The following is a 22683-nucleotide window of genomic DNA, read 5'->3' on the forward strand; positions in this document are numbered from 1 at the left end:
TTAAAGCTTGGAAGATTCCTTCATTTACTTTTGTTCATGTTAAGAAACCATCGTATTTCATATCATTCTGTTCAGGAAAACGAACAAGAATTTGTGATCATTCAGGATTGTGTGAATCCAGATGCATTGATTACAATTCCAGTCCACCAGGATTAGGATAAAAAAATTTCAGTTAAATCATAATCAAAGTATATTCTATAATATGTATATCATTTAACATAGATTAGTATATAATTATTATATCAACATAAAAAAAAAAAAAAAATACTCATAACATTGTTATTATATTTATCTTTTATCTTCTTTTTCTTCTGGTAAATTTTATTTGTAATATTGTATTCATTTATAATGTTGTGTAATAATAAAAAAAAAATTATGTTTAGTTTAAAAAAGAAAAAAAACTATTCAAATAAATATAATATAAATGTATGGGGCGTTCTTAGTCAAATCACGGGGTCATCTGCCTGACCCCTTACGATTATGATAAGATATAAGCTTTTTTTGGTTGATTTTGGGCTGAAATTAGGCCTCTAATTTTTTAAGATTTTTTCATCAATTTTTCTAGGCTCCATCATCTTAAATATCACTAATTTTGGAATTTCTCAAAAGGGACCTTTTTTATTTTTCTGAATTTTTTTTTACAGAATATAGTGGACAATAGACGCATTTTGAGCATAGCGAAAATTTGGGCAGAAATATTAATATTTTTTTTTGATTTTCGAAATTTTTTTTTTCCAGCAAAAGAAATTTCTGAAAACGCAGAAACTGAAAATTTATCAAGGAAAAATCTATTTTTATTTTATTTATTACAAATAATCAAATTTTGTCAAAATTGTTTTCACCAGGGTTTCTTTGATTTTTCTCTGATTTTAGAAAATCCGAGAAATTTAAAGAAATTCTGAGAATGTTGGAGATAATCACTGCTTCTTCCAACTTGCCCTAGTTAACTAAATTTAGTCTGTACCCCGATTTTGAAACCACAGAGAAAAAAAATCAGGGATATCGCTGACGATTTCTATATGTATATCAACAACAACAATAGACAACGATAGAACATAATACAATTATTGTATTAGTTGGAGATCATCAGTGATAGTCGTAGAAAAAACAAAGGTGACATCTCTATGGACGATATTCAAAGATCGTCGAAGATCACAAATTTTTTTCTCGGAAGTAGAAAATGGACAAAAAATATACAAACATAAGGTGCGCAGTATGTAAAATTTGTGATCTTCGACGATCTTTGATTAGGTGCGTTCTTTCGTCAATTTTTTGTTGGCGCATCATGACCACGCATTTGCGCAGAAGTCGTAGAATTAAGTAAAATTTTTAAAGTATACATGTGTGCGTTACACACAATAGGTGCTTTCTTTTGTGTATTTATTTTTTTTCACTTTAATGCGCATGATCATGCACATGCGCCTGTCATGCAAACTTGTTGAGAGAACAGTGGCGTCGAACAAATAATTTTTCAAAAATAAGAATTAAAACATGGCTGATCCAGCCCCTCATGTCTTACGCTGTTGCAAACTGACTTTTTGCTGACTGCGCATTCAATTGCGCATGCGTGAAAATAAACAGGAAAAAAAATAAATACACAAAAGAAAGCACCTAATAGCATATATGTAATACTCCTATATTGCTAACAAGGCTCGATTGTTTCTTCATGGGCAACGGTGCAGACTCTATCGTCTTCCTTGTCGTGCGCCTACCAAAACGACGCGCGCATGTGACACTCACACTATTATATCTAATTGTTAAATTTATTTGTATTGGTGCAAACAAAAATTTTTACGTCAAATGTAGTAGTGTAAGTGAGCTTTCGACGTTCTCCGAGTGTCACATGCGCGCGTCGTTTTGGTAGGCACACGACAAGGAAGACGATAGAGTCTGCACCGTAGCCCATGAAGGAAATCCACTTATTGTAGAGATAGGACGTTAGCAATATAAGAGTATTACATATATGCACAATAAGTGCTTTCTTTTGTGTATTTATTTTTTTTCCTGTTCATTTTCGCGCATGCGCAGTTGAATGCGCAGTCAGCAAAAAGTCAGATTGCAACAGCGTAGGACATGAGGGGCTGGATCAGCCATGTTTTGATTCTTATTTTTTAAGAATTATTCGTTCGACGCCACTGTTCTCTCCTTAAGTTTGCATAATATGCACATGTGCATGATCATGCGCATTGAAGTGAACAAAAATAAATACACAAAAGAAAGCACCTACTTACAAAAATTGAAAACTCACGTGCTTTTTTAGCTTTTGCGCAAATGCGCGATCATGATGCGCCAACAAAAAATTGACGAAAGAACGCACCTAATATCTTTTGGTGATGTGATTTTGAGATGTCTTTTGGTGGTAAAAATGGCTGCTTTCTTTCATGGCTGCAACCACATGTTATATTTATCTTAACATTAGTGTGTCAAATTTTATGTCTTTCAGGATTTAGCATTTTGTTGTATCAACCAATTGTAACTGAAAAACATATAAACAATTTATTTAAAATAAAATGGAATAGAATGGAACCTCAAAAAAAAGTGTGTTTACAAACCAACAATTTCAATATTTTTAGGTTAATATACAAATGTCAAGAAAAATATAAATATAATACTGGCGTCAATGCATAGCCCAAGAAGACTAGAAATACAAGAGGACGAACTTGCCTCAAAAAACCGTATCGCTATACGGTCGCCACATAATTGAGGGGCGCTAGTAGTGACACGGTAACGTGCGCGACTTGTATCGCTTTTTTTTTACAATCCGCACAATACAAACATACTCTGACAAACACTAATAGAGCATTATACACATGATCTTTGTTAGAGTATGTTTGTATTACTTGTAAAAAAAATACGTCGCGCACATTACACTACTAGCGCCCCTCATACGGCACCATATAACGATACGGTTCTCTGAGGCGAGATAGGGAGTAAGTCCTCCTGTATTTCTAGTCTTCTTGGCATAGCCATTTTTTTTAAATAAGTAATTCTGCGCATCTGCGACTACGAGTGCGCTGATGGAGATCACATCAATGTTCTAAACACCAAGTTCATGAAAGGAAGAAGCCAATAGTATATTTTTTACCGGTAAACAATCCAGACTCACAACGCTCACAACCCTAGTTGGGATCACATTATATTTCTACTGAAATCATGGAGGTGAAAATTTCATATCTTCCATAACCCAAGAAGCGAAGTTCTTGAAAGGGGAACGCGTGGTCTTGAACCATAACATATTTGTCATAATCCAAGAAGCGTACTTCTAAAAAGATGAACATTTGTTCATGAACCAAGATATAGTTTTTCGTAACCCAAGAAATTTATTTTTTAAATTATGAACATTCAGTCATGATCCAAGATAATGTTTATACAATTTAAGAAATTTTTTTTTTTTTAAAAGAACTTTTTTGTTTAAACCAAAACTTTTCTTTCATGTTTCAAATGCTTTTTTTTTCAAGAACAAAATTCCTATTTCCAAGAAGCTTTTTTATTGGCAATAGGAATTTTTTTTTTCAGTGCAGATCTAATTATATCTAAGTAGATCTAATTTGATATACACAGGGACGAGTCGCTAAAGATAACAACAGATAGCAATATTTGGATCGCAGTAGGTGCCATAGGTGCTTTGTTTTGTGTATTTATTTTTTTTTCACTTCAATGAGCATGTCATGCGAACTTCCCTGGTGAAAAAATTTAATAGATTCTGTTAGATTCTGCAAGAGTCGACAAAAAATGACAAAATCTGGCAGATTCTGCCAGCCAAATACTCGACTTTCAACAGTCTGCCAGATTCTTCCAGATTGCCAGCCAAATACTCGACTTCCAGTTTTTTTTTTCACCAGGATAGCTATTCTCGACATAATTATCCCCTGTACCGGGGATAACATGAAAACGCTCGAAAGCGATATAGTCGTTTGATGGAAACCATTGAAGAAGATACAAATAAAGCCATAAATTAAGGTAAATTTCCACAAAATAGTTATCCCTGTCGCCGGGGATAACTGAGGGGATAATTATGTCGAGAATAGCTATCCAGGATTGAAAAGAGAACCGTGGCGTCGAATAAATAATTCGTAAAAAATAAGAATTAAAACATAGCTGATTCAGCCCTAATGTCCTACGCTGTTGCAAACTGACTTTGCTGACTGCACATTCAACTGCGCATGCGCGGAGATAAATAGGAAAAAAATAAATACACAAAAGAAAGCACCTAGGGGTCCGTTCAGAAAGTCTCATTTTTTCGGATCTTCAAAATAGCGCTGTTTCAGCGTTGATTTAGGCTAACAATTTAGATAGAAACTCACGTCCGCTATCTTGAAGATCCGAAAAAACAAGAGTTTCTGAACGGACCTAAGTACTGCACTACTCTAAACAATATGTAAGTTACGATAAGTGTGTTCGATCCAGCACCCGTATTCAGAGGATGTTCTCATTAGGGCTTTTTTCCGATGGCGACGCTTGTGAACTTTTTATATAGATTTTACATAGAAAAGCTTCACAAGCGCCACCATCGGAAAAAAAAGCCCTAATGAGAACATCCTCTGAATACGGGTGCTGAATACGGGTGCGGTTTTGTCTCACTTACGGCGCTTTAATTGTACGGTCAATTAGAGAACTAAAAGTAATTCAATAATTATTTTTTTTCGTTATCGGTAGTTCTCTAACTGACATATGCGTTATACTATACATTGCGTTTCTCTTTGGGTGACACTTTTGAGGCGAGAGTTCACATTCCAGCAGTCCAATTCACAGGGCATTACAATTTAGAACTTTTTTCCTCCGCTGGCGGCGCTTGTAGAGCTTTTGTATGTAAAATCTATATAAAAAAAATTTTACAAGCGCCATCACCGGCAAAAAAAAGCCCTAAATTGTAAAGAATTTGCCCTCGAATTGGACCGCAGCACCCGTATTCACAGCAGTCCAATTCACAGGGCATTACAATTTAGGGCTTTTTTCCACCACTCACGGCGCTTGTGAAGCTTTTGTATGTAAAATCTATATAAAAAAAATTTTTACGAGCGCCATCAGCGGCAAAGAAAAGCCCTAAATTGTAAAGAATTTGCCCTGTGAATTGGACTGCAGGGCAAATTTTATACAATTTAGGGCTTTTTTTTGCCACTGATGGCGCTTGTTAAATTTTTTTTATATAGATTTCACACATACAAAAGCTCTCAAGCGCCGCCAGTGGAGGAAAAAAGCCCGAAATTGTAATGCCCTGTGAATACGGGTGCGGCTTTATTATATTTCAGCACCCGTATTCACAGGGCATTACAATTTAGGGCTTTTTTCATCCACCGGTGGCGCTTGTGGAGCTTTTATAGCTTTTATAAAACATGTTGTCTCGGATATCGGAATATCCCCCTTTTATATGTAAAATCTATATAAAAAAAAATTTATAAGCGCCATCAGTGGCAAAAAAAAGCCCTAAATTGTATAAAATTTGCCCTGTGATTACGGGTGCAGTGTGGCGCACAGTGAACTATTTCCAGATTGTTAAAACTATATTAAAAATTTTATATAGTGTTATATAGTAAAGTTTGTTAAAGAGAGCAAACTATATATAAAATCACGCATCTTGAATCCGTCATATTGCCTCACAGATAATCTTTTACACAATAAATGTGTGCATGAGCAACCAAACCCCGCCCATAGGTCAGATCCCTATATAGATCTATAGATCCACGTGAGTAATTTTAAGTTTTTTTTTAACATGTATATCAAAGGTTAACAAATAACCCTAGCATAATAAACTATTGAACGTAAAAAAGTGTCTAATTAAAACTCATCATTAACTTGATACATTTAATTTATAATGACAATGACATTGTGTATTGAATAAAAAAAAAATTTACTTCATTAACAACATATTAATCATCACCCAATCAAAAGATCAATTAAGGTAAATAAAAGTTTATAATTGAGGGTCCGAATGCAATAACAAGTCGAGCACTCGAAGACAAGAAAACGCTATTTTGCTGTGGATGAAAAATAAGAAAAAATTAAAATTGAAAAATAAAAAAAAATAAAATACAGTCGTCGATAGAAGAAAAAAAAATACATATTTTTCTCGAAATGAATTTTTTTCAATAATAATCAGTTAACGTGATAAGAAATGAAAACGAAATTTTTTTTTTTTTTAAATAAGTATACTTTTTTTTCAAGTTAGTTTTTAACTCGTGACAACTTCTTTGAAAATCAATAAATGACTGTATCGTCTGTATCTTTATTATAAGCTAGTGATTGCAACAGTATCGTCGAAAAATTTATTTATTAAGATTGTTTAATTTTTCTTATATTATTGTTTAATATTGATAAAAAATTCAATTTGTCTAACTTTGAATTAAAAAACAATCGGAGAAATTAAAAAATTGAGTAACTTGTCAGTGGCAATATTTTGAGCAGTGTACCATGAAATTTTATACAAAATTTTTTAGATATTTTTATCAATTATTTACTGAATTATTAACAACAAATTGCGCGAATAGTGTTTGTATCCATATATGGATATATACAAACGCGCGAACACAGGCGTTTGCGGAAGAAGGGGCTGACGATCACGCATATATGCATGAATAGCCTTAACGGCAACTCGCAATTTGTTGTTAAATTAATAATTCAGTAAATAATTAATAAAAATATATTGAAAAAAACTATAAATCCGATAACTCTTGATAGGATCATCGTAGAGACTCTATCTTAGTTTTGAATAAAGCATCTTTCAAAACTCTAGAGCTGCGTTGAAAAACTGTTCTTCTAGGCATAATATTTTTTCGACAAAAAAAAAATAATAATAAAACGATTTTTTTTTTTTTTTATTTTTTTTCAAACACTATTTCGCCCAAACTTATTTTGCAACTTTTTTTTTTTAATTTTTTGATTTTGGTAAATTTTACCTAAATAAAAATGATTGAAAGAAATATAGCTGGTTCCATTAGAGCGCGATAGAGTTTTTAATGATACTTAATTTGGGCCTAGTACGGGCTATTTTGAGTCGTTTTTTTTTTAAATTTATTTATCTATTTTTTTATTCATTTAACTTATGAATCATAAGTATTCAATGTCTAGCAGCAATAGTCAATAATTGTAGTTGCAATACGTTCAAGTTCATCATTATTGTTTTACTATATAATTGCAGAGTTTACTTAAAATGGGCGCAAAAAGAATGTGTGTTAGGGAAGACCAACAAACCTCCGATGATGGTGACAAGGATGAAAAAAAAATTGTCATCAATTCACTGGACTATGACTCATTAGCAAAAATCTTTATGCTGCTGCCAATACCAGAAAGAATAGACATGGAAAAAGGTATATATTATCATCAAAATAAAGTTTCTTTGTTTTTAAAGAAATAGTAATGTGTATATTATTAAATTTTTAATCTGATACGTTTTATTCTAGTTTGTACCAAATGGAAAGAGGCATGTCAACTAGCTTGGTATGACATTAAAAAATACAAATGTGAACCATCAATTGGACGTTCTTATGATAACCGTTTGCTGACACAATCATACCTCGAGAAAATATTATTAAGATGTGGTAATTATTTAAAAGAATTGTCTCTATCTGATGTTTGCAAGGCAAGTATCATGCCATTTATTGGTGATCACTGTAAAAATTTAACAAGTCTTGAATGTGAATTTAACATCGTTTCATTAATTGATGATGCTGATCAATTTATTGAAGCATTCACACAGTTGGAGAGGCTAAAATGCATTATAATAAAAATGAATAATGAGTTGTTTAATAAGACAATTAATCTCTCTGCAATAATTAATAGTCTTCCAAAAGAAATTAATCAAATTCATTTGTTTTCTAAACCTCTATCGAATTATGAGCGAACAGTTTTAATGGTAAGTTTTTATTGAATACTAACTAGTGGTTTATGTGTCACCAGTGACAAAAAAAAAAAACAAATTATTCGAATGAATTTTTATCATTTTCAGACTTTTAAAAAATTTAGAAATCTTCAAAAATTGTCATTACATGGCTTCTCCGTGGATAACATCTTTCAAGAAATAGCAGAAAAAACTACACTTGTTCATCTCAACATTCGACCATATAATGTGCACAAAGAGTTTTCTCTATTTAATAAACTCGTTAATTTGGAATATATCGATCTAAGGATGTGGAATCTATCACCTACTGGAAAGATAGATAAAGGGACGGAAGATCTTTCTACTCAATTACTCAATACTATCTTTTGTACATGCAGAAATCTAAAACATCTTAATATCCAAGATGGTCTTTATGATGTAGCTAAAATTCCTCTCAAGAAATGGATAAACTTTCAAAACTTAGAGTATCTTGGTATTTCTGCTAATATAATGCCTGACTTAGCAAATACAATTGTTAAATACTGCAAGAATTTGAAACACTTGAGGATACATAATCCTTATCGCTTTATGAATAATACTGCCTTAAAAAAGTTAACAAAGTTGGAAAATCTTGAATGTTTAATATTGCTTGAATACGTTAAGCTCAGTGAGGAATCAATAATTGCGATTTCAAACAATTGTAAAAAACTTAAACGTTTGGAAATTCCTCGATGCATTATAGTACCATCTATTGATGGTGACCGACTTACTTCTCCATCTGTTTTAGATCACTTATCAAAATTACAATATCTTGAACATTTAAATCTGTATCAGGCAAGAAATCTTGAAGATAGTACAATTATTGCTATTGCTAATAATTGTAAAAACCTGAAAAGTTTGAATATCTATGGCTGTATGGCTATTACTGAAACAGCTCTCGATGCTTTAATAAACTTGAAAAATTTACAAAAACTAGACGTAAGTATACTTGATATTTCAGACAGCTTCATTATCAAATTAAAAGGATTAAAAGAATTGTGTTGTATTGATTGCAAGAAACTTACTGATGCTGGTTTCATTCAACTTATAAAAAACAACCCAGATCTTGAAGTGATTTATGTCTGGTGTATAGAAAATTTTACAATTGACTCAGTTATTGCTGCTGATCAGGCAACTAGAAATCGAACTAATGGTATCATTTTACGCATAGAAATATCTCATCTGTGCATCAGAAAAGCAAAGTCAATAATTAAATCGCAATGGTTAGTTATTGAATAGGTATAATTAAATTTATCGTATACCTTCATTTAATTACAGAGACAAAGCCAAACGTATTAAAGTCACGTGCAAAAAATAAATAATGTTTATATCTTCTAAACTATTCAAGATAGAGAGTTTAAAATAGGCCTAAATTAAAGGTATTCAAATAAATATTTAAAAAAATATATAATAACAATAATAATAACAATTTTTATAATTAAAAAACCCATTCGCCGAAGTTTTGAAAATTTTTAATTTTCAACGGGAAATCTCGTTACCAAAACTTTTTTATTTTAGAAACACGCACACAAAATACGTTATCAAGTCAATGATATTGTGAAGACCATGGACATGAATTATAACTAAAATTCGGACCTAGGTAAATTCAGATTCGTGGCATCCCATGGTTACCCCCTGGGCCATTGTTTTCCGACCGTTCATATACATTTGGATGCGTGTCTGATCACATCTGGTAAATCTGAATTTACCGTTTCCCGTCGTTTAAAGTCTTAATAATTTTTGAATTTTTATGTTTTTTGTCTTTCAATCATCCAAAATTTTAAAAAACAATATCTTCTACCCTGGTAGAAATAATCTCTTCGGGTTTTCTCCGGATTTCTCTAGATTGTCTTTAAATTTCTCCGGATTTTTTCGGAAAAAAATTCCTTTTTTATTTTCCGTATGTAAACTCTTATTTCTGGTTTTTTCAATTGATTTTTCCATTTCTTTTTGTTAGTTTTTTTAAGCGAAAATTCCAGAAAAAATAGGAGATACTATGAAAATAGACTGGAGATTACTCCGTAATATCTCCGGAAGTCTCAATTACGTAAAAATCCAGAGAAAATCCGGAGAGATTTTTTCCACTAGGGTATGTATACAAATATATTGTCATGAAAAAGAAAAAAGGGCGTAAGAGCAATTTTTTAATTTTATGTATATTGTCAGGGCTGGCTTGGGAGTCAAAGGTAACAAAAAAAAATTATCAATTGAAGATATCTTGAAGATTTTATGCAATGAAAAAGCACCAAGTGCTGTTGTTGATAAATTTTTGAAATATTAAAAACCTCGTTTAAAACGCTCTGCATAAGTCAGTCGTCGATTTGATATGAAATTATCATCTTCATTTTTTCGTACATATTGAAACATTAATTTGTCGACATCTCTTAGAAAATTATCAACATCTTTACTACAATTTATTGATTGATTTTCGTGTGTTTCATAACAATTTCTTATCTAACAAATAAATGAAAATAAATTTTTTTTTTATAAATAATTTTATCGTAAATTTATTGTGAATATTTACAATTTCTAAATCAATTGAAGTTTTTTTTGGCTCAGTTATTTTTAAATAATTTTCAATATTTTTCATACTTGAATAAGCTTGTTCAAGAGTAAGCTTCAATTTATTTGTGTGATCTTCATTCATACAAGCAAGTTTTTCTGTCCAATAATTATCGTAATTAACAAACTGTTGTTCATTAACTTTTGCTAAAAAAAATATACATTTCACAATAAATCTTACAATCACTTTTATAGCAGTTTTTTTTTTCTACCAATTTTTAATCGTTTTATTAAATTATCACCAATTTCTAGACCATCATATTTTGGAAGTGATGGCTCCTTTCCTAATTTCAGATTACATTTTTTTTCTTCTTCACTTTCAATTGATTTACCTTCACACTTCATAATTTTGTTTGAAAAATAATAAAATAATAATAAAAAAGTAAATTTTTTTGAAAAAGAAATCGTTGAATTTTAACTATTTTTTTTTTTTTTTTTTTTAATGACATATTCTTCTTGCAAATTTTAACAAATGAACGAAAAACAAAAAAATTATTCATTATTTCATTTTTCTTTTAAATAATAATGAGGGCAAATTTTATAAATTCAACTTTTCACCAAGCACTGCTGGAGCCAGGAGTCCGGGACATATTCCCTACTTTTATAATGGAGAATCTTGACTTTTTAGAAATTGAAAAATTGATTTTATACGAATGTTGATTTTTTCAAATAACAAAAGAAATTAATTTTTTCTTATACAAATTTCTATTTGTTAAAGAATTTGTAAAATTGAAAATTAATTAAGAATTAATAAATTTGGTTTATATATAGCCAAAAAAAATTTAAATGGTAAGCTATATTAATTCCTTGGTTCCATCTTTTCCTTAGCTACTGCTTTTCTTTGGTATTTGATTTATTTAACAAATAAAATATCGCTGGAAAAAAAAAGTGATCTTTGACGATCTTCAAAAATCATCTATGGGAGATCGTTGAAGATGTTTCTTTTGTCCGCATTATAGTAACTATCACTGACGATCTTCAACGATATATGTCTATCGACAATGATGTATAAGAGTTTACTGGAGTTGTGATGTCGAACGATCTGGAAATATAAGTGAAGATAAACAACTATCTTTAACGATGTAATGAATCTCCTATACACAATACAATCTAATACAATAAACAAATTGTGAGTTGCCGCTGCCACAATTTATACAGCGTGCCCCGTAAGTGCCGCACGTAGTATATACCACGAGATAGATCATGAAATTTTACGACGAAAATGTTTTTAAATTTTTGTTCTGACTTCTACGATGCTTTGTACCTGAGTTATTAACGTTTTAAGTTGACCTATCAGCATCGAGCATCATGCATGTTTGCATGCGCAAGAGATTGGCTGTTTTCTTTCATGAACTCGGTGTTTACTGTTTAGCACCCGTATTCACAGGGCATTACAATTTAGGGCTCTTTTCTTACACTGGCGGCGCTTGTAAGAAATCTATATAAAAAAAATTTGACAAGTGCCATCAGTGGCAAAAAAAGCCCTAAATTGTATAAAATTTGCCCTGTGAATACGGGTGCAGAACACTGATAGCTTTCTTTTACGGAGGCTACGAGCCGAAAGGCTCAGCCGCAGTATTGGATTTATCCCCCAAAAAAAAAAAACGTTCATAACTTCTAAACTAATTGTCGTAAAGACTTCGGATTTGGCTCAAAAGAAGCGGCTCTGGAAATTCTATCGCCCCTAATAAAAAAAAACATTATCTATTCAGCCATTTTTTTTTTTTTTTCTTAAAAAAACGAAAAAAAAAAAAATTGTGTTTTTTTTTTTTTTTTTTGCACGAAAAATACTATTCGTACAATAAAAATTCATTTGAAAAAGTTATAGAATTTTGAAAAACGATTATTTTAAGCCTAATATGAAACCTCTGCGACTACTCTATTTTGAGTTATAGCTTGTGCCGTTTTCATTTTTTAGGCAAACGATAACTCATGATGAAATAGTGTTAGAGACTTCATCTTAGGCTTAAAACATGCGTATTCGAAAATTCTATCGCCTCTCCGAAAAAATTTTGATCTATGAATCATATTTTCCATAAAAATTGAAAAAAAAACCGTTTTTTTTTTTTTTTTAAATTTAGTTTTTTTAAAAAAAAAAAAAAGTGACCAAACAGATGATGCTCTTTCTCATGAAGGGCGATGGAGTTTTAGAAGACGCGTTGTTTGAGCCTAATACGAAGTCTCTACTACAATTTTATCAAGTTATTGCATTCCTAGTTTTCGAGTAATTTCTGAAAAACGCTCTAACTTTCGACAAAATCGTCCTAGATACTTTGTATAAGACTTAAAAAGCATGTGTGGTAAAATCCTACAACTTTTAGCCGAAACTTTTTTCAAAAAAAATTATAGTTTTCATAAAATAGTAAAAAATTGACTATTTGATTCAGGGTAAACTCCTTAAAGGGCGATAGAGTTTTAAAAACCACGTTTTTTGAGCTTAATATGAAGTCATTCGGTTGATTCTAACAGAAGTTATAGCTTGCCTTAACTTGAACGAAAAAAAAAAAAAAAAATCGATTTTCAGAAAAATAAAAAAAAATGTACTATTATTGTATTGTTACTTTTAAAAACCATTTAAGAGATAGAATTTAACACGGCCCTAGCCGGAGTATTGAAAATTTTTCAATTTTCAACGGTAACGCGGGCCACACGCCCCAACAAACGTTACCAGATCTTTTTGTTTATTTATTTTTTTTCCTGTTCATTTTCGCGCATGCGCAGTCAGCAAAAAGTCAGATTGCAACAGCGTAGGACATGAGGGGCTGGATCAGCCATGTTTTGATTCTTATTTTTTAAGAATTATTCGTTCGACGCCACTGTTCTCTCCTCAAGTTTGCATAATATGCACATGTGCATGATCATGCGCATTGAAGTGAACAAAAATAAATACACAAAAGAAAGCTCCCGATGTGATTTCCATCAGCACACGCGTAGGCGCAGATGCGCAAAATTTCTTATTAAAAAAAAATGGCTGTGCGTTGGCGCCGGCAACCACTGGCATTATATCATTATATTTATCTTAACATTAGTGTGTCAAATTTCATGTCATTCAGGATTCAACATTTTGTTGTACCAACTAATTGTTAGCTCCATACACTGACTTGAGAGTGCGCATACGTTTGCTACGGACCTACGATCGCAGCGGCAGCTCACAATTTGTTAATAGGTGCTTTCTTTTGTGTATTTATTTTTTTTCCTGTTTATTTTCACGCATGCGCAATTGAATGCGCAAACAGCAAAAAGTCAGATTGCAACAGCGTAGGGCATGCGGGGCTGGATCAGCCATGTTTCAATTTTTATTTTTTAAGAATTATTTGTTCGACGCCACTGTTCTCTCATCAAGTTTGCATGACAGGCGCATGTGCATGATCATGCGCATTAAAGTGAAAAAAAATAAATACACAAAAGAAAGCACCTAATTAATTAATAACTTGGTTAATTATTGTTTTTAACACAAGTTTTTAAATTCTAAAATTTTCTCGACACTTTTTTATCTTGAAGTTCAAAAAACGTATTTTATTCCGACCGACATTACTCAATAAATTAATAAAAGAAAACAATACAAGTAAATATTATTTTTTAAGTTACTTTTATTTTTACTAGACTATTACAAAATTATATGCCAAGTTTCAAGTCGATTCATTAATTGTTAACAAAGTTATGACGAGTTAGACCTGCACCCGTATTCACGGGGCAAAATTGTTCTCATAGGGCTTTTTTTTCCGCTGATGGCGCTTGACAAAATTTTTTTTATATAGATTTCATATAGAAAAGCTTCACAAACGCCACCATCGAAAAAAAAACGCCCTAATGAGAACATCCTCTGAATACGGGTGCAGAGAAAACGTAAAAGCCGTAAAATTTCGAGCCTAAACTTCTTGCTCGTTATATTCTCTTTTATACGTTTCTTACGTTTTATCCGTGGACAATTGTAAAAAACCTGAAAAACTTACAATGTGCCCATTCCTGATTCTTACCATGTTGTAATGGCTGTGACATTGTTTAGTATATTGTTATTATTTGTTATGTTTCATTCATTGCCGAACCGGCCTTTCATACAAACTCATTTTAAGTGGTTATATATGATTTGTTGTTATTTGTATAAAAAATAGTACAAATTGTATTAATGTTTCTGTTGATATAATTATAAATTAATATGTAATATTAAACATAGAAACTTTTATTAGAAAAAAATCGAAAAATCATGGAGGTTGATCAAGAAGAATCAGACTCATCTCCAGTTGAACAAATGTAAGTTTAATGTCAATAAAAAAATTAAGTGTTTACTTTCATGTAAAATGACAAAAATTTTGTGTTCTTTTGTTCTACAGAATCTTAGAAGCATCAGAATTGTGGAAATGTATTAAAAAATTAGGAACATTAGTTTCCAATGAATCAAATTCACAATATATTAATCCATTTTTAACATCAATTTCAAATTCAAGCCATCTTCATAAATTTCTTATTCCACCAGTTGGAGTACGTGGTACAACAAATCCTTGGTGTATACAATATTTATCATTTACAAAATGGTTATTTGGTGTTTGTTTTAAGATATTATGTGATCAAATTGCTGATGATATTTCTGAAAGTAATCTACAAATTCAATCACTTATTCTTCGTATGCTTGTTGTTCGTCATCGTGTTAATTTTGAAGCAATTACTGATGAATATATGATTATTCTTGATGACATATTGGATTTTGATGATAATAAAGAGAATAAAAATTATATATTGATTGAAAGATTCGTTGTTAATCAGAATGCAATTGATGACATGAATCTTGAATCATATACAATAAAAATTAAATCAAATTTTATAACAAATATACAATTATCAATAATGAAAATAATCATAAACTCTGGTGTTATAGTTTGGAATACAGATAAATTATGGCCAAGATTATTAAGAATAATAAATAATTCTGAGCCTGAAGCAAAACTCATGGCTTTAAAAATTTCATTGAAAATATTAGAATTTAATTTAGTTGATGATAAAATTGTTGAAATTTTAATTGACAATACAAATGCAATTATTAGTAATTTGGATAATACTTGGAATGAAATAGATACAATTAATTTTTGGAATATATTAATTGATATTTTTCATCATTTTATTGAATCACCAAAAGCTATAAATTTAGGTTACTCAATTCTTGATACAATGTTAATGAGAAAAGAAAATATAAAAATTCTTGAAAATAAAATATGTGAAAAAATTCAAACTGCACTAATTAAAAATCCACGAACATATTCATCCGATGATGCTAAAAATTTTATCAAATATTTTGATGAATTTCCAAATTTTTATAAAATTTTTATTCATTATATTATTTTAGAAATACAAACTGCTCATCTTGTTGTAATTGATTTAACTGAAACTAGTCAATTATGGAAATTATTTTTAAATTTATTATCAAATAAAATAAAAAATAATGATTCATCATCACTTGTTAATTTGTTAAAAGCACCACGAGTATTATCAAATTGGATGATTGATAATAAAATTCAAGGTAAATTATTTAATGATCCAAATAATATCCTTGAATATTTATTGAATATATTAAAAACAACAAGTAATAATAATGAAACATCATTAATATATTCATGCCTAAATGAAATAATATTTATTCAAGATTTTGATAAAACTCCAATTCAAAATTTTTTAATACTACCATGGTTAACAAAAGAAACATCATCACATTTACAGATATCAGAAAAATTACTTGAAATGGCTAAATCATTGAGCATTGATATTCAAATTGAATGTTTAAAAAATATGTGTAAATTTGGTCAGGGTAAAAAACGTATTAGTTATTTAAGTATTTGTGTTATGAAAAAGGATATTAAACTTGGAATTGCAGCAATATTAAATTCAATATTTCTTCTTCAAGATAGTAGCATATCATTTTTAGATTTAAGTACACATATATTAAAACCTGCATTGACTAGTAAACGTAAACCACTTTGTGAAGCTGTTGCTAAAATAATTGGACCAATTGTATGTTTTTTATCTGGTCAAGCAAATTTTAAAAAACAAATATGGGATTTATCATCATTGTCATCATCAAATTGGACAATTAATTGTAATGTATGTGATAAAAAAATTTTACCTGGTTTATCATCTGAATTTAAAATTGATGAGAAATTATTTATGACTTATATTAATTTAATTTCATCACAATTTATTGAAATACGTAATAACATGAGTGAAAACCTTGTTAGATTATCAAATCATTTGGAAATTTTTAGTAAAAATAATATATCAAAACTTTGGTTACCTTATCTTAGTGATTCAAATGTTAAAATTCGTCAAAATTTATCAAATTCAATTGTAACACTTATGGAAAATAAAATAATTTTATGTACAAGAGGACAAGATAGAAATATTGTATTTCAAAATGGTTTACCAACTGAACTTGATGATTTCGTTGAAAATATTATTGATGAATTTAGTGAAATTTTACATGATTCACTGACAAATAATAAAGAATCAAATCATTTAACACTAATAAATACTGCTAAAAATTTATCAAAACTTCAACTTGATTCAATTGAAGAAAGAATTTGTAATTTATTTATTGTAACAATAATTCATTCAAGATCATCATACAATGCAATTGCAAATGCAGTTATTGCTTATGAAGAAGTTGCTAGATTTTCTGGTTTAACACTCAAAGAAATTTATATGAGATATAAAAAAAATAAAATACAATTAATGATGAGATTAGCTGCTAAAAATTATCTTGAAGTTGGACATCTTTTGGATACTTCACTGACAAAATGTTTAAAGTGTATTGGATTTACTGGTGGCTTACAAGAATTTCTTGAAAAAGATGGAGATTTAGCATTGAGTTTTCTTGTTTCATTGTATCATATTGTTGAAGAAATAGAACCAATATTTTCTGAAATAATATATCGTTTGAGTACAGATAGTTCAGAAATATTTAAAAAACATTTTAAACATATTTGTGTACATGTGTTTTTAAATGAATCACCAGAAGATGGTATAATGTGTCTTAAAAAAGTTTCAAAAATAGCAAAAACTTCATTAAGAGACTTAATGACCCTATCACATATTGGTATATTTCGTGATTTACTTATTTATTTTCATGATCATGAAGAAACTGTATTAACATGTTTAGAGCTAATATCAGAATTTGATCAAGAAGTTAAAGGTAAAAAAAGTTTTGCTACAAAAGATGACATTGCAAAATATTTAAATTCACAATTACACGGTGTATTTGTACGTTTTGATGCAAATTTAGTACCATTGGCTGATCAATCAACTCAAAAAGCAGCACTTTTATCACTTGGTAGTCTTATGAATTATATGGGACCAAAATATTTAAGTCCATTACGTTTTAAAATTTTAACAACATTAAGAACATCACTTAGTTTAACAAGACCTGGTTTAAAAAAAATATGTTGTTATGCATGGGAATGTTTTGTTAAAAATATACCAATTGATGAACTTGGACCACTTTTACCAACAATTGTTGTATCAATGATACCATTACTTGAATCATGTCGTAATGAAGTTATGAAAATACTTGAATTTATATTTATTGTTAATAAAAAAAATTTAGAACAATATATATCAGAAGTATTTTTTATAAAAGATCTTAATGTTGATCAAATAATTATAGATAATGTTATGTCAGAAATTGAAAAATCAACACCAACTGAATTTAATGAAAAACTTGATAAATGGTTAGTACGAATAAAACATGAAACTTATGAAGTACGTTATAAAGCACTTTGTCATTTAGTTATATTTTTAAAAGAACATAGAAATGAATTGAATATTATGATATTAAAAGAAACAAATATACATCCATATGTTGGTGAATTATTAGATGAGTTATTAATTGGTTGTTGTGATAAAGAAGAAAAAATTCGTATGATATCTGGTGAATGTCTTGGTGAATTAGGTGCAATTGAACCAAGTTTACGTGGAAGAAGAATAACAACAAGAAATGATATATTATTTATAAATTCAATGATAAATAATATAAATTTTGTTATTGAATTAATAAATTCACTTGTTAAAGCAATACAAGTTGAAAAAAATGCAAGTAATGTATCAAGTTTTGCATTGGCAATACAAGAAATATTAAAATTTTATCAAATTAATTTAACTGATGATGATGAAATTTGGAAATCTTTAACACCAAAATGTCAACAAATAATAAAACCATTTAAAGAATCAAGATATACAATTACTGCAAAAATTTGTAATAAAACTGGAACAGTAATTTATGGATCAGAGAGTGGTTCAACATTTGAAGATTGGTCATTTAATTGGGCATGTTCAATGATGAATACAATAGAAGATGTAAAAATTTCAAATTTATTAAATACATTTCGTCCAGCATTAAAACGTGATTCAAAAACAACAATATTTTTAATACCATATATATTTACATATATTGTTGAAAATGGTAATGACAAAGATCGTTTAACATTACAAAATGAAATATTTTCAATAATTAAAGTAACTGATAAAAAAATGGATAAAGAATTATTATCATGGAAACCATTGAGAGAATTTGGTGAAGCACATACGACAAATAGAATATCTGATGAAGCAAGACGTGTACGTTGTTCACAAGTTGTATTTAGTATATTTGATTATATTGAAAGATGGCTTGATGAATCACATAATAATAGAATGAATAATAAAAATTATAATAAAATAAAAAATTTTTTAAATAAATTTGATTATTATATATTAGCAGTTGCTTGTTATAAACTATGTGATTATCATCGTTCATTAATGTATCTAGAAAGACATATGACATCAAATAATAAAAATTTAACTGATCAAAATGAAATGACTTTACTTGCAAATATTTATACACAACTTGAAGAACCTGATGGTGTATCTGGTATATTATCAACACAAAATAAATTACCAAGTCTTCAACAACGTGTTATTGCACATGAATTAAATGGTCAAATTCAAGATGCTGCTATTTGTTATGAACGTCTTGCACAAAAATCACTTGAACCAAAATACGTTCAGGGTCTTATTAATTGTTATTTAAGTCTTGATCAACCATTTACAGCAATGAAAATAACACGTGGTATTCTTAATCAATTACCAGAATATGAGCCATTAATTGAGAGTCATGAAACATTTTGGCATTTGGCTGATTTTCAACAACTTGATGAAACACATGAGACAAATGTTTTAAAAAATTTGATATTAGAAAATTTAAAAAATAAAATAAAACCAGATCTTTATGATATTAAAAAAAAATTAATTTCACAAGTTGGAAATGCATCACATGAGGGTGTTTATCAACAAAATTATTCTGGTATTATGAAACTTCATGTATTAAATGAATTTGAAAAAGCAACAGCTTTAATGATAAATAATATCAATAATTTACCACAAATTTTTAAAGAATGGGAAGAACGTGATCAATTAATAAGAACATCAAAAAATGTTGAATTTGTATTGTCAATGCGTCGTGCAACATTGGGTTTTGCTGTTAAATTAGCAACATTAGATGAACAAAAAATTTTATTAAATAAAGAAATTGGTAAAATATGGTTAAAAAGTGCTAAAATTGCACGTAAATCTGGTTTATATCAACAAGCATATATGTATATTTTATCAGCAAGTGATTATTGTGAAATACAAGAACTTTCAATTGAACAAGCACAACTTTATTGGGAAAAAGGTTGTCAAGATGAAGCATTTACAACATTGAAACATTTTTTTTCAATAACAACAAATTTAGAAAAATACAATAATTCACAATCACAAAAAACACCAACAAAAGAAACTAAAAATTATGCTAAAGCAAAATTATTATTTGCAAAATATAATGATGAAACATTAAATGTTGATCCAGATAAAAATATAAATTATTATAAAAATGCAGCATCTGTTATTGATGATTGGGAAAAAAGTCGTTTAATGTATGCACAGTATATTGAATCATATTTTGATAGAATGTCAGAAGAAGAAAAAATTGATGGTAAAAATGGTTTACGCTATCTTCTTCGTGCATTTTCAAATTATGGAAAATCATTATCAATTGGATGTAAATATGTTCATCAATCAATGCCAAAAATGTTATCAATATGGATGGATTTTGCTCAAAAAGTACAATCATTAAAACAATTAAGTGATAAACAAAATTATATTCTCACAGAAATGGCAAAATATATTGATTTGTATCGTCAGATGGTACCAAAATATGTATGGTTAACAGCACTTAGTCAACTTGTATCACGTATTTGTCATCCATCAAAAATTGTTAGTCGTAAAATAAAAGATATATTAATTGATCTTATTGATGAATATCCTCATTATTCAATTTGGATGATGATTGAAATATTTAATTCATCAATACAAGCTAAAATTAAAGCTGGTATTGAAATATCATCAAGTTCACAATTTAAAAAAAGAAAAAATAAAACAGAAATTGAAAATTTAATTAATAGTTTTAAACTTTTAGCAAAATGTTTAGTTGATTTATCATATCATGAAGTTCGTAAAGATCTAACAGTTGTTAATATTAAAGATATAAATAATAATAATTTACAGCGTTTATTTGAAAGAAAAAATTTTGGTCCAATTATGATGCCAACAAGTAAATTTTTTCAAGTATTATTACCAACTAAAAAAGAAAATCGAAATAATCATGTACCATTTGAACATGGAATGGTTTCAATTGTTGGTGTTAAACCAGAAGTAACAGTATTATCATCACTTGTTAGACCAAAACGTATAACATTTATTGGATCTGATGGAAAAAATTATAGATTTATGGTTAAACCAAAAGATGATTTACGTCGTGATTTACGTCTTATGGAATTTAATACAATTGTAAATACTTATCTACAAAAAAATCCAGAATCAAGACAACGAAGACTTTACATTATAACATACAGTGTTGTACCACTTAGTGAAAAATGTGGTATTATAGAATGGCTATCAAATCTTTCTGGTTTAAGACCAACAATTATGAATTTATACAAAGCCAATTCACTTGGTGCTTCTCCAAATGATTTACGTACACATCCAAATAAATTTGCACCATTAGAAGCCAGAAGAAAGGCATTTGTTAATGTTTTATTACCAAAACATCCACCAATATTGAGTCAATTTTTTAGAAAAAATTTTGCAGATCCATATAGTTGGTATGAAGCTAGAGCAGCATATATAAGAACAAGTGCTGTTATGTCAATGGTTGGATATATTGTTGGTCTTGGTGATCGTCATGGTGAAAATTTAAATATCAATATTGTTAATGGTGATTGTGTACATGTAGATTTTAATTGTTTATTTAATCATGGAGAAAAATTTGAAGAACCAGAACGTGTACCATTTCGTTTGACTCAAAATATGGTTGAAGCAATGGGCCCATTAGGGTATGAAGGACCATTTAGAAAATCTTGTGAAACAACTCTTCGAGTATTGAGACAAGAAGCCAGTACACTTATTAGTATTTTAACACCTTTTGTTTACACCGAAAATCGTAATGATGTAATTATATTTTTATCTATTTTTATATATAATCAAAAATTTAGTGCAATGACATTAACTTGATAAATAAATTAATATATTTTTTGTTTTTTTTTTGTTGACAGGCTCTTAAATCTGTGAAGAATATTGAAGAAAGATTAAAAGGCGTTGTTAAACCATCTGGAACAAAATCAGAAATTGTCGTTAATCTTAGTGTTGAGGGTCAAACAAATCATCTCATACTTGATGCCGTAAATATTGATAATCTCTGCCAGATGTTTATTGGCTGGGGTGCATACCTTTGATTTAATTTATCATTTTATATTAATTGAAGTAGAATTTATTAATCATAATTATTAATAAGTTTATTGAGTTTTTCTTAATAATGTAAAATAACTGACTGAAGTACTCAAAATCTAAAAAAATAATTAATAAAAGTTAAATTTTTTATATTTTCATGAAAAAAATAATAATTTTTTTATTTTAGTAATAACATTAATAATTACCGTACTAAAATATTCTAAATTTAAATATGAAAATTTTCCTGCTGATAAAAAGCATGGTTTTTGTCCTCTAAATACCATGAAACGTATTTTTTTTTTTACATTATCTGATGCAAAATACCAGTTAGTTGAGTATGCTGCTTGACTGATCATTTTACTTTTGTTGATTAATTCATCACCGGGCCAGCAAAATATTAGTAATTGAAAAAGTGCCATTAATAGATAGGACAAGTATTCAGCTAATCCATCGCCTTCGGAAAATGTCTGTCAATAAATAAATGT

General features: G+C 29.1%; 2 protein-coding genes across 3 annotated transcripts; one reads left to right on the forward strand and one right to left on the reverse strand.

The window, feature by feature from the left end:
* Positions 1-9995: 9995 nt before the first annotated feature.
* LOC122848521 lies at positions 9996-10816 on the reverse strand. 2 transcript variants are annotated; one of them, XM_044146648.1, is made up of 3 exons: positions 10657-10816; positions 10377-10561; positions 9996-10306 (listed from the first exon to the last, which is right to left on the reverse strand). In XM_044146648.1, the coding sequence occupies exons 1-3, from the start codon at positions 10757-10759 to the stop codon at positions 10130-10132; spliced, it is 465 nt and encodes a 154-aa protein (XP_044002583.1). In that variant the 5' UTR covers positions 10760-10816; the 3' UTR covers positions 9996-10129. The 2 variants fall into 2 exon arrangements, with proteins under 2 accessions (XP_044002583.1, XP_044002575.1); XM_044146640.1 differs by having other exon boundaries at positions 10627-10816.
* A 3633-nt stretch (positions 10817-14449) lies between these two features.
* On the forward strand, positions 14450-22298 carry LOC122848532 (serine/threonine-protein kinase ATR). Its single transcript, XM_044146661.1, has 3 exons — positions 14450-14665; positions 14746-21919; positions 22024-22298. Exons 1-3 carry the CDS (start codon positions 14619-14621, stop codon positions 22201-22203), a joined length of 7401 nt encoding a protein of 2466 aa, XP_044002596.1. The 5' UTR covers positions 14450-14618; the 3' UTR covers positions 22204-22298.
* The last annotated feature ends 385 nt before the right edge of the window (positions 22299-22683 follow it).

Source organism: Aphidius gifuensis, linkage group LG1, assembly GCF_014905175.1.
Source record: "Aphidius gifuensis isolate YNYX2018 linkage group LG1, ASM1490517v1, whole genome shotgun sequence".
Classification (NCBI taxonomy): Eukaryota; Metazoa; Arthropoda; class Insecta; order Hymenoptera; family Braconidae; genus Aphidius; species Aphidius gifuensis.